The following is a 13,624-nucleotide window of genomic DNA, read 5'->3' as shown; positions in this document are numbered from 1 at the left end:
CCTTCAAACGCAATCAGAAACAGGTTCTAAGTGCCAATGAATTTTAAGATAAAGATAAAGAGACTCAAATCTTTTTGTTCTACCAACTGAATTTAAGTTGGCAAGTGTTAAATAAAAATTAAACTATAAAATTTATTATTATTTTTATTAGTTTAAACTTTTGTAATAAATAGTAATTTAACATGGTATTGAAGTTAATGTCTAGAATTCGAACCTTAATTCTAGAATTTATCTCTTATTTCGATTAAATATATCACTTGTAGTATTTGAGTTGGCTCTCAAAGTGTTGGAAGTTTATTTGTAAGGGTTCATAAAAAAACAAGTAATTCTAGGTGGTCTACTTGTACCCTACTAAAAATAATGTGGCTATTAAAATCATCATTTGATCAAAATTCAATAATAATCAATCACAAGCCCAATTGTGACTTTAATAGCCACATCATTCTTAGTATGATACAAGTAGGACACAAATAGGCTACCTAAAATTACAAGTAGGATACAAGTAAGCCACATCTTTTACGATGGTCGTTTTTCTTGACCACGAAGGCAACGATCGTCGTTTATCTTTTTTTCTTTTTTCTTTTTGGCTATTCAAAAATTTGATATTCCCGAAGTACCCCTGTACGTCAAATCTTTCTCTTAATCCCCAGTGAAGAATACAATTGCTCTCCAGGCTCCTCCTTCGCAAACCCTAATACCATCAGTTGCTCTGATACAATCGAATTCCATCAATATGTAAGTGCATGTTTTAATTATTCTCAGAAAACGTTTTATTTATTTCTTGTGTTAATATTCCGTTTGGTTGACTAGAAGTTACAAGAAAAACAAAAAATCAGCTGGTTTTGTTATATCCCAACTCCAAAACGAATCAATTTTTTACTCTGGCTTGAGTTGAGCGGTGATTTTGTTTTGAAAAGAGGTGGAATTTTGTTTTCCTGCTTGTTTTTTCAGCAACCAAACAAAAGGAATTTTATTATTATTTTTGCATTTTGATATTATAACAATCACTTTACTTATCAAAAAATTATTTTTGAATTTTGATGCAAAATGGGGCGGAAAATCTTCGCAGGTCACAGGACGAGATAGCAAGGGAAGCGATAAAGCACGCTTTGAGGGCTCTTCGTAAGCGGCATTTGCTCGAAGAAGGCGCTCATGGTCCGGCTTTCATCGCTCTTTCCAGGCCTATCGTCTCTCAGGTACTGTCTTGCTATTTGCCCTTCAAAAGTTATGATTTTCAGGGTTTTGATTTTCTTCTGCTTGTGAACTTGCAAGTTGCTTGAAAACAAACTTCTATGTATTTGTTAAATTGGAAATTGATTTGAAAATAGTAATATATATGACTTGCTAAATAATATTAGGAGATGTAAAGTTGAACTCCTTTTAGATGCAGAGTCTTAATGTTTGTGCCCCTTATGATGTTCCGTTTTGATGATTTTGAATATTGTGATTGAGATTTCTTGTGCGTGTCCCTTAAGGGATCAGAATGGAAAGAGAAAGCAGAAAATCTGGAGTTGGAACTTCAGCAATGTTACAAAGCTCAATCGCGCTTGTCTGAACAACTCGTGGTGGAAGTAGCTGAATCCAGATCTTCGAAAGCTTTAGCTCAAGTGAAAGAAGAAGCAATCTCGAATCTGCAGACAGAGTTGACTCAAACAAGGTTATCTTTTACTCATGTTTTAGCCAACTAGACACTTACCTAAAAAAGAAAGATAAATAAACAACCATTTGATGATACTCGATTTTCAGTCTGTTGGGTGAATGAATGACTTCAACTTAGGTATATGCTGCAGGGACGAATGCTCTCAATTGAAGATGGACTTAGAAGAAAAGATTAAAGCTTTAGAATTGGTTCTGTGTGAGCACCTGGAACTTAGAGCACAACTGGAAGAGATGACAATTAAAACTAAGAATGCTGAGGCCGAAAATAAGATGTTAATTGATCGCTGGATGCTGCAGAAGATGCAGGATGCTGAACGGCTCAATGAGGTACTTTATATTATTTTCATAGTTGCGAAGCATGGAATCAGGAGTAGTTTTATGGTGATACATAGTGTTTGCTTTAGGTTGTGAACTGGATGCATGGTTGTGAACTGTACACCTGGACGCTTGACCGCCAGGCGGTTAATATTTTAAAAACTGGTCGAGCTTTGGCTACTGGTGATGCAATTAATGGCATGTGATACCTGACAATCTATTATAATGCCACTAAGATTGTATTGTTCTCATTTATTTAATTAGTACTGTTATAATTGTGTTGTCCTCGTTTATTTTAGTTAAAGGAATTTCATTAAGGACAAAATTTTCCTCCAAGTTGGACTATTAAATTGACGTATTTAAAATGCATGTGATTTTCGCATTCATTTTTAATAGTGCATGTGATTCACGTGCATTTTGGACACATGTCAGTTTAAAGAAAATTGGTTGGTTTGGAGGAAAATTTTGTTTTTTCCTTAATCTTTTCAGCTTTAGCAACGGAAGCGAACCTTCTTAGTTATTAAGAATATAACACTTTTTTTTTCTTTTTTTTTTTTCAAGTTTTTAAGAATAACACTTAAAGTAAGGTTGACTAGTATTTAAATGAATTGCCATCAGAAGGATTTTTTTTGTTTGAAAATATTAAGAAAAGATGTTTGTGTGTGTAAACATGCCTAGAAATTATATGAAGCCCCCTATTAATAGAAATGTTTATTTAATTCATTAAGACCTATTTGTGTGATTTATGGCCCTATGCCTAGGAAACAGTAAAATGAAGATGTATTATCACCATTTTCATTTCATGTGTTTGGAAGGTATGCTTTGTGGGGCCTGAACTATTCAAAAAATATAACAACCCCCTTACAAAAAAAGAAAAAAGGAAAGATTGAAGAAAAGAGAGTAAGAGGTAGAAAAAACTGTGTGCAAGAGAGTTGAATGAGAGTTGGAGAAATTGTTGTATTCTTGCATTTCAGTTTTAGCATAGTGAAAATTGTCTTCATTTCTTCTCTCTTTTTTTTGTCACCCTCGGTTTGTTCTGCCAATGTTTTGTGCCTCTTATTTTTGTGCTCTTGTTTATTTCTTTGTTCCTCCGCTTTGTGTATATATACATTATTTGCATGGGGTTTGCTCTTTCATTCGTTAATATAAATTATACTCACAAGAAAAGAATAATAGAAATGTCATAATTAATTGGAAATAATTTGTGTTTCGCAGAGTGCTCATGGGGACGTATACCATGGCTAGAAAAATAGCATTTATATCTTATATTTTAGTAAAGAAAAAGATTTTGTGATTTGCAGAGGAAATGGAACTAGTAGTTTTGTCATTTAAGATGATTTATCATGCTGTAATTTGATACAACAATTCAAGAGCTATGGTACCATATGAAAAATGTTGAAAACCATTGTTTAAAACAATACTAAGTTAGATTTGGATTTGATATGATGTGTAGACATGGATTATTTATGCAACCACTTTGAATTTTTTTCCTTGTTTGTAAAGGAGTTGAGATTTATTTATTTTCCTCCCTTTTTAGCACAGAGTGAGTTGCCTCACTTGACTTTTCTTTGATCTATTTAGGCAAATGCAATTTATGAAGAAATGGTTGATCGGCTCAAGGCTAGTGGTTTAGAAAGTCTTGCTCGGCAGCAGGTGGACGGCGTGGTCCGCCGAAACGAAGATGGTGCTGAATTCTTTTTGGAGTCATCCATTCCATCGGTATGCAAGCACAGGATCAATGCCCATGAAGGTGGTTGCGCTTCCACATTGTTCGAGTACAATTCTGGCAAACTGATTAGTGGGGGACAAGACAGGTCGATCAAGATATGGGATACAAACAGTGGATCACTAAGTAATACTCTTTATGGTTGCCTTGGCTCTGTTCTTGATCTAACTATTACCCACGATAATAGATCTGTAGTTGCAGCTAGCAGCTCAAACAACTTGTATGTATGGGATGTCAACTCCGGCCGCATCCGTCATACTCTTACTGGCCACACAGATAAAGTATGTGCCGTAGATGTAAGCAAAATTTCAAGTCGTCATGTTGTGAGCGCAGCTTATGATCGTACCATAAAAGTATGGGACTTGAATAAGGGTTACTGCATCAACACAATCATTTTTTATAGCAACTGCAATTCTCTCTGCTTCAGCATGGATGGACAAACCATTTGCTCTGGCCACGTTGATGGGAATCTTCGATTATGGGATATTCACACAGGAAAACTACTAAGTGAAGTAGCTGCACATTCACTTGCTGTTACATCCATCTCTTTGTCACGAAATGGAAATGTAGTATTGACTAGTGGGAGAGACAACGTGCACAATTTGTTTGATATGCGATCTCTAGAAGTTTGTGGCACATTCAGAGCGACGGGAAACAGAGTTGCATCGAATTGGAGCCGATCCTGCGTCAGTCCAGATGACAACTATGTAGCTGCTGGATCCGCTGATGGATCTGTGTATATTTGGTCCTTATCTAAAGGTGATATAGTGGGTACTCTTGGGGAACACACCTCTCCTGTGCTGTGTTGTTCATGGAGTGGGCTTGGAAAACCTCTAGCCTCCGCAGACAAGAATGGGATTATTTGTACCTGGACATGATGGATATGGTGTCAATGAGATAAATCAGGACAACGTTATTTACTCTTTATGTTCATAAGGTAAATATACGGATACTGTAAAAAAGCTAAACTAGTTGTGGGATTGCTGTAAATAGTAATTATTCTAGAATAAATCTGGCCGATTGATTTTTGAGCTTTTCAGGGTATCAAAGCCTATAATCAGTTAATGTGCGTCGTAATTGCTGCTTTCATATTTGAAAAGGAACCATTTGCAAGGAACAAAATAGAAAAAGAAAAAACTTGTGAAAATAATACTAAAAGAATGCTGTTTTCAGTTTGTGGTACATTATAAACAATCTAGAGCTCCGTTTGTTCCGGTGTAAAATATTTTTCAGAAAATGTTTTTGGCATTATACAGTGCTTGGTGTGCTGTAAAATAAAAGTTCAACTGAAAATGATTTTCGTTGACCAAAAAGCTTGTACATTTTTTGGAAAACGGTTTACATTTTATAATTTCGTAAACCATTTTTTTCCAAACTCATTCAGACACACTCACCTTAAGGGCCTAAACCCACACAGTTTTCTCCTTCACGCTTAGAATGCACACACAACACTCTCTCTCTCTCGGTCGGGCTTCTCATCTTCTCCTTCACACTCAACACGTAGTCCTCTCTTTCTCGGTTGGCATATCAGGTACTCTCATTTCTCTCTTTCTTTGTTGAATCATATTGAGCGTTTCATTCTCTGGATAAAGAAAATTTTCAGATATGCGAATTTGTCTTTATAGATTTGGTAATTTTCGTTTGATTTTGGTTTCTTTCTCTGTCATTTTCATTTTTATTTTCATGTAAGCTTTTCAGTCTAGAGAAGGAAAATTTTCAAATAATATGAGATAAGTGTTGTTAATATTTGATATAATTGATCATGGATGCCTACTTCCTGGGCTTTTAAAATGTGCCAACAACCTTCACTACATAAACAAGATCAACATTGCATTAATTTATTTATTGATCTATACTTCCATTTTATTATTATTATTATTTTAAATTCAGTCTCGCAAACCATTTTGTTATTCGTTCACAAGAGAAAACGCTTTTTTGGCGTACTGTTAAGTAATTAGACAAAATCAATCACCTAATTAAAGAATTCAGAAGCTGAATTAAAGAGAATAATTAAATTTGATTTTTTCTCGAAAATGACCTTAAAACCATGCACAACAAACCAAGCCAAGTGGCCTTCGGTTTCACTCTCCTTTCCAAAAATGAAAGGCGACTCTATGTCTTGAATAGAAAGCTCATGTAAAAAGTTTCAAGACTCCCAACACCGTCGTTTTTTTTTTTTTTTTTTTTTGGAGCAAATCCTATACAATTTAAAAATTAAATTATAAAATTTAGTTATTTTTTTACATCAAACAACCTGAAAAATAGGTGCAAAATGGCACTTTTTAAAAAGAAATAATATTACTGTTGAGAATTAAGTATATTTTTATTAGGTTCTTATTAAGATAATTTTTTTTTTTTATTGTCTCCATAACATATAAATTTTTTAATAGATGATATCATCGCAAACGTGGCATGTGCCACGCCACCAGTGTGCTTACTGTTTAAGCACGCCGGTGTTCCACTAATCATTACCTTTCAAGTAGTTGAATACGGCCAAAATTTCATAATTTTTTTTAAAAAAAAAAAAAAAATGTAGGAGATCGTTGACATTTTTTTGTTTTATATGTCTTCTCTATCACTCATTCCTCTCCGCCTACAATCCCAGTAATACTTTTATTTTACCGATATTAAAACTGTTGGAACAAGTGGCTCATATTCTACTACTGGCCCATTTAGTGTAATTAGTTTATGTGGGTCTAGGGACAAATAAGTTGTGGGGGGTATTTTGAGGTTTTTCAAAATACTTATAATTAGGGTTTTCCTATAAATATGTTATGTTGTAACCTTAAATCATTGAATAAAAAAATATAGCCGCACTTTCTCCCGTGAACGTAGGCACATTGTCTGTCGAACCACGTAAATCTATGTCTCAACTCTCTCTTGATCTCTTTCTTTTCGATTCTATATTATTCATCATTTTTGTGCACGGTAACAACAAAAACAATTTGCAAACCTTTGAATTTCAAATTCATAATCAAGCGGTCCATGTTGAGCATCCCGGTAGAGCTAATTGACGACATTCTTTCCCGCTTACCCGTCAAACCCTTATTACGTTTCCAGTGCGTTTCCAAGTCATGGAACGCCCTAATCAGACGCCCAGATTTCATCAAGAAGCATCTCGACCGCTCCATTCAGACCAATAAGGAACGCACTCTCATTGTCAAGGAACGGGACTCCGATTACCTACTGAATTACTTCTCGGTGCGTTTACGCGACGACGGTCGGTTTGGCAGGGTCGTGAAGATACACCCGCCACTGCACGACCCATATAGGTTCGCCCAAATCGCGGGCTGTTGCAATGGCCTGGTTTTTATCCACGACCTGGACGCAGAGATCGTGATTTGGAACCCATCAATCAGAAAGTACAAGAAATTACCCTATGAGCGCGCCTTCACGACCCCCTTCTGGTTTCTACAGATATTCGCTGCCTCATTTAGCCTTCGGACACGACCCGGTTAATGACGACTACAAGGTTTTGAGGGTTGAGGAATTCTTAAAACTAAATCCGCTTTCAAGAGCGTTTGAAGTCAATATCTACAGTCTGAGAGCGCATTCTTGGAGAAGGGTCGAGGACGAATGGCCTTACCAGGAGTCATATATTTCTCGTTGTGAAATGGCCTTGAGCTCGAAGTCCTTAAACGGTGCTTTGCACTGGTTGGTTACTCCTTTAACTGAAGGTGCCCGTCTCTCGCCAACCATTGTCGCTTTTGATCTTGCAAACGAGAAGTTTCGGGTGTATCCGCAACCAGTTCCATTGGAGTCATTGGACCGCAATGTGAATATTGCATTGGAGGTTTTGGGAGGACGCATGCTCCTATGTGTTTGTGTTTGTGAGAATGCTTCAGTGGGATTTAATGACGTCTGGGTGATGAAGGAGTACGGGGTGGCAAGCACCTGGACTCGGCTTTGTACCATTGTGGGTGATGAATTGCCTTGGTATTTTAGTTACTACAAGCCTTTGGTGATTTCCAAGGATGGAAACAAGGTTCTGATCGATGGAGCAGGATCGCGAGTATCTCTTTTGGTATTACATTAGAAAGAAGAGTGGCAGGAGGTTTAATATTAGGGACATGCTTAGAAATAAGAGTGGCAGGAGGGATGGTTTCCCCAGTTGGTTTCAGACAGCTACATGCGTGGGAAGCCTTGTTCTGCTTCATGGTTTTAATGCATCAAGCTCTCTTGTATGAACTTTTGCATAGGTGTTTTCTTTTGGGGGAGCCTGCCTTGCAAGTAATGATGGATTATGGATAGTCAGAAAGGAAGTAATTTTTGTGAAAAAGCCTACACCTTGCTTAACACTCAAGACATGGAAAAATCGAAATATGAATTTGGTTTAATTTTTTTCTCTTCCTGCTATATTGGGTTTATGCTGAATTTCAATTTACTTTGTATGAACTTCATGATTCAATTGCAACCCTCACTGTGAATGAAGCAGAATTTTGAAATATTGGTATTCACCGTTTGCTGCTTTTATATATATATCTTGTAAGCTGTTGTTACTCATCTCCCATTAGTGTTTGGATTTTTTTAATTATTTCATTCAGAAAATGTACGTGTATGTTTTAATTATTCACAAAAAATCAAACTTGTTAGAGTTATTTTTTGTACGGCCAACCGGTGATGTTTAAGTTAGCATTATTGTTTAGAGTGAGAATATAGTAGTGAGCTATGAAGATCCCCAGAGAAATGCCACGTGAAGATCCCCAGCCACTGCGTGATCTCACCCAAATTGTGAACAACTGCAAGCCTTTGGTGGTTATAATCTTAGTAAGAGTAATAAGATTCGGAAGATGCCCCGTTCGTTTCAGACGGCCACTGGCGCGGGAAGTCTTGTTCTGCTTCATGGTTAAGACTGTGATTCAATTTAAAGTGTCAAGTTTCTTTTATGAACTTTTGAATATGTATTTTGCTTAATGCATGTGAGGGAGCCTTGCAAGTAATGATGGATAATCAAAAAGGAAGTGATTTTTGTGAAAAAACCAACACTCAAGACATGGATGAATCGAAATTTGAATTTGGTTTAATTTTGTTCTCTTCCTGTTGTTGAATTTCAATTTACTTTGCATAAACTTCATGATTCAATTGCAACTCCCGCTGTGAATGAAGTTTAGTCCAAAAGCAGAATTTTGAAATATTGTTATTCACCGTTTGATGCTTATATATATATATATATATATATATATATATGAATTGGCACGCATTGTCATTTTCATAGTAAGAAAGACTGGAAAAGGAAATGGAGATCATGAGGGTTAGAGAAGAGTTACGGCAGCAAGCCAAACAAAAGGATGCTATTGCTTAAGCTACTTATTTGGTTATCTTATAAGCTGTTGTTAGCCATCTCTCATAAGTGTTTTGATGTTTTTTTTAGTTTTGTTATTGTGAGACACTGTCATTGCTCGACATAATCTGGGTTTTCCATTCAATAAGTGAAGGTTTTTTTAGAAGAAGAATAATCATTCTTATTGAATTTCGAGAGAGACGATTATAAGATAAATAGTAGAGGAAGGCCACCAAATTAGAAAAGCCACAAAATCAGCAAATCTCTGGGCTAGAAATCTGAAATAATAATTTCATATTTTATTTGCAAAAAATAAAATTTCTTAATTTATTCCCTAGAAATCTGACACCCCCCCTCAAGTTGGAGCGTAGATATCTATCATGCCCAACTTGCTTACAAAGAGCTCAAAACTAGGTCTGAAAAGTCATTTGTTGAAGATATCGGCTATTTGTTGAGTAGTAGGAACAAAAGGCATGCAAACAGCTCCACTATCAATCTTCTCTTTTATGAAGTGTCTGTCAATCTCTACATGCTTTGTGCAATCATGTTGCACTGGATTTTGAGCAATATTTATGGCAGCTTTGTTGTCGCAATACAACTTCATTGGCATGTTCACCGGCATCCACAGCTCTTCAAGAATTCTCTTCAGCCATAACATCTCACAAACTCCATTAGCCATAGCCCTATATTCTGCCTCGGCACTACTCCTTGCAACCACATTCTATTTCTTGCTTCGCCATGTGACCATATTTCCCCATACATAAGTATAGTATCCTGACGTGGATTTCCTGTCAATAACTGAGCCTGCCCAATCTGCATCTTAAATACATCATTTCCAGTGAGAATTATGTCGTCTACATACACAATCAATATCGCTATCTTCCCATCCTGTGAATGTCTTATAAACATCGTATGATCACCTTGCCCTTGAGTATACTCCTGACTTTTAACAAACTAAGTGAATTTCTCAAATCAGGCTCTTGGTGATTATTTTAACCCATATAAGGACTTCTTCAATTTACACACCTTTATGCCAAACTTTTTACCAAATCCTAGAGGTGCATCCATGTACACTTCTTCCTCCAGGTCTCCATTGAGAAATGCATTTTTTATGTCAAACTGTTGCAGAGGCCAGTCACAATTAGCTGCAAGTGACAAAAGAACTCTTACAAAGTTTAGCTTTGCGACTGGAGCAATGTCTCCAAGTAATCAATGCAATAGGTCTGAGTGAATCCTTTGGCAATCAATTGAGCTTTATACTGTTCTAGAGAGCTATCGGATTTATACTTGACTGTAAACACTCATTTGCACCCTACAGTTGTCTTTCCTCTTTGTAGATCAACTAACTCTCACGTGCCATTTTTTTTAAGAGCTTTCATCTCCTCGAAGATAGCCTCCTTCCACTCAGGAACTTTCAGAGCATTCTGCATAGTATTAGGAATCTCCATACAAGACAATTGTGAGGTAAAAGCACAAGCTCACACCCTTCCGGACAGCAATGGTTATTAATTAATCCTATATCTTAATAATGCAAGATTTTCATTATTTGAATTAATGGATTTTCATTAATCCTTTTAGTTTTGGTAGCGGAAGAGAACTCTTCATAGTTATTAAGAATAACACACTAAAAAAGGAAGATTGACTAGGATTTAGAAGAATTGCCTTTAGAAGGATTTTTTTTTTAAAAAAAAAAATGTTAAGAAAAGAATTGACTTTTCTTTGATCTATTTAAGCAAATGCAATTTATGAAGAAATGGTTGATCGGCTCAAGCTATTGGTTTAGAAAGTCTTTACTCGGCAGCAGGAGGACGGCATGGTCCGCCGGAACGAAGATGGTGCTGAATTCTCTTTGGAATCATCCTTTCAATCTGTATGCAAGCACATGATACATGCCCATGAAGGTGGTTGTGCTTCCATATTGTTTTGAGTACAATTCTGGCAAATTGATTAGTGGGATACAAACAGTGGATCACTAAGTCATACTCTTTATGGTTGCCTTGGCTCTGTTCTTGATCTTACTATTACCCATGATAATAGATCTGTACGTAGTTGCAGCTAGCAGCTTGAACTTCTTGTATGTATGGGACGTCAATTCCGGCCGCATCCGCCATACTCTTACTGCCCACACAGATAAAGTATATGTGCCGTAGATGGAAGCAAAATTTCAAGTCGTCGTGCTGTAAGCGCAGCTTATGATTGAATGAGGGTTACTGCATCAACACAATCATTTTTTATTGCAACTGCAATGCTCTCTGCTTCAGCAAACCATTTGTTCTGGCCACGTTGATGGGAATCTTCGATTATGGGATATTCACACAGGAAAACTACTAATTAAGTGAAGTAGTTGCACATTCACTTGCTGTTACATCCATCTCTTTGTCACGAGGTGGAAATGTAGTATTGACTAGTGCGAGAGACACCATATATACATGCATACTGTACAAAAGCTAAACTAGTTGTGGGATTGCTGTAAATGGTAATTATTCTGAACATGCCAAACTCAGAATAAATCTGGCCGATTGATGTTTGAGCTTTCCAGGGTCTCAAAGCTTGTAATCAGTTAATGTTGTAAAGGTTGGGAGTAATAAATCACTTATATTATTATTATCAGTCCCCTTCTAAGCCGTCTTTCTAATTGGAAACAACAAAGAAAACGTATGCTTATCACATGCTTAAAGGACATGTCATTAATAGTAATTTACAAAGAGAAAGAGCTCCCGCTTCTCTCCAAGAGTAAAAAAGTATTTCTATCTCTTTTTCTTCTTCTTTTTTCTTCTTCTTCTTCTTCTTCTTCTTCTTGTGAGGCTCTTTAGAGGAAGGGGGATAGATTTTTTCCTTCCCTCCATTTCTCTTCCCTCTCCGAACTCCATCTCTTTCCATTTGTCCCTCATTGTTTTTCTTTTTGTTCTTCAATATTGTTTCTCCGAACTCCATATCACCAACTCTGGTCTCCTTTGCTCTATGTGCTTAGCCACTGCCCCGCCTCTCCTAGTCCAATTGGCTGCTCCACTCTGTCATAGTCCGCCTCTCCGTTCCTGTTTAGCTTTGTTGGCTGAATCATCTCTTCCAGGTTTGGCCTCCATCGTCAACTCCCTCCTCCTATGCGCCTCACCACTGTGTTCCCTATCTTCTTTACTACCCGTCACAGCCTACCTCTTCTTTGTCCGAGCACCACTCGCCCGCGCATTGTCCGTGTCTTCCTCTCTTTGGTGCACGACTTCTCCTATGCACTCTTTTGCTGCCTTGCTCCGCCATAACAGCTATTTTTTGGTGTTTTGCATGTGTTTGCTTTTCTGTATTTTTCTTTATTATTTTGTTGGTTTAATTTTTTGGTTTATAATCTCCCTATACTTTTGTTATTTGATCTTGTTATGGAAACTTTGGCTATTGGAGATCAATTATTCTCTTCGTCAGATTTGTTTCGGAACTCATTAGTACTTATCATTCACCGACATCAATTTGGTTGTCGTTTCAGTTGCTTGCTAATGAGTCTCGGGCCCCTTGGCTTTGCTTCAATTATCACTTTATGTGGCCCTTCAAAGAAAACCATGTCATTTTTTGACCTATTTTTTACTATAATATTTGGTTGTATTTTCTACACTATATTTTTTATTTTTTATTTTGGGTTTGTTGTCGGGGAGCACACCTATTTTCCGTCATTCCTGTTTGCTTCGAAAAAAAAAAAAAAAAAAAAAAAAAGGACACATCACTTTTTAGAGAGATTGAGTTGTAAGAGCTCTAGAAAATTTATGTCCATCTAAGAGCATTCCCAGTAGACTCCCTATAAGGGAGTCTGTTCCCTAAGTTTAGGGAATATGTCTAAAAAATCGCAAAAAACGTCCCACAACAGATTCCCTATATGGTTCCCTAAACCATCAGCTGCTACAGTTGAACCCAATGTTTTGGGTTCAACTGTAGCGATCCAAAGGATTATTAAATTAGAAAAAAATATTCTCTCTCCTCTCTCCTCGATCTCGTCTCACGTCCCTCTCTCTCACCTCTCTTTCTCTCTTGCTCGCACCACCAAACGGCAAACAAGCAACAAAGCATTCAAATCAAAGAAACCCAGACCGATCAAACCAGAGATTTCAAACCGAATCAGAGATTTGTTTCAACTTTCAACTGATCAAACCAAAGAAACCCAGAAATCTCATAAAGTTGTGCTTAAAAAATAGCAAAAATTGGAAACCCATAAATCAAATCAAACCAAAGAAACCCAGAAATCAAATCAAAGACACAAGGCATCAAGGCATGTGCATGCCGATTGGGTCGCAGTTGGATGGGATCGCGTTGTGCGAAGGGCTAGAGTCGCTGTCGATAAAGAACTCGGCGGACTTGGACGACATGAGGTTGATAGCCATCGCGAGCGGGTGTTGGAAATTGAAGAAATTTGAGTTGGTTGGGTGCAAGAGGATCACAGGGACGGGAGTGCTTCCTTGCTAGGAGGAGAAGAAAACGAAGAAATTACAGGAAGAAGAAATGGGCTGCTGCTGGAAGGGAAAGAAAGGAAAGAATGAAGACGGAGATGAGATGAGAGAGAGAAAGAAAGGTTCAATTAAAGGAATAAAATATAAAAAAAGTAAAATAAAAATAATAATATTTTAATAATATAGGGAAGCTATTGGGGTGCAAATTGACATAGG

The 13,624-nt window shown here is 37.0% G+C and overlaps 1 protein-coding gene and 1 pseudogene across 1 annotated transcript; both read left to right on the top strand.

The window, feature by feature from the left end:
- The first annotated feature begins 657 nt into the window (after nucleotides 1-657).
- On the top strand, nucleotides 658-4,729 carry LOC132174798 (Transducin/WD40 repeat-like superfamily protein). The gene is made up of 5 exons (XM_059586478.2): nucleotides 658-735; nucleotides 1,070-1,196; nucleotides 1,476-1,657; nucleotides 1,791-1,986; nucleotides 3,556-4,729. Coding segments are annotated over exons 1-5 (1,530 nt in total). The 5' UTR covers nucleotides 658-733; the 3' UTR covers nucleotides 4,579-4,729.
- Nucleotides 4,730-6,685: 1,956 nt separating this feature from the next.
- On the top strand, nucleotides 6,686-8,047 carry LOC132173994 (F-box protein CPR1-like; annotated as a pseudogene).
- The last annotated feature ends 5,577 nt before the right edge of the window (nucleotides 8,048-13,624 follow it).

Source organism: Corylus avellana, chromosome 3, assembly GCF_965113065.1.
Source record: "Corylus avellana chromosome 3, dhCorAvel1.hap1.2, whole genome shotgun sequence".
In the NCBI taxonomy this organism is placed as follows: Eukaryota; Viridiplantae; Streptophyta; class Magnoliopsida; order Fagales; family Betulaceae; genus Corylus; species Corylus avellana.
Note: the sequence above shows the minus strand (reverse complement) of the source record. Positions and strands in the feature narration are given on the sequence as shown.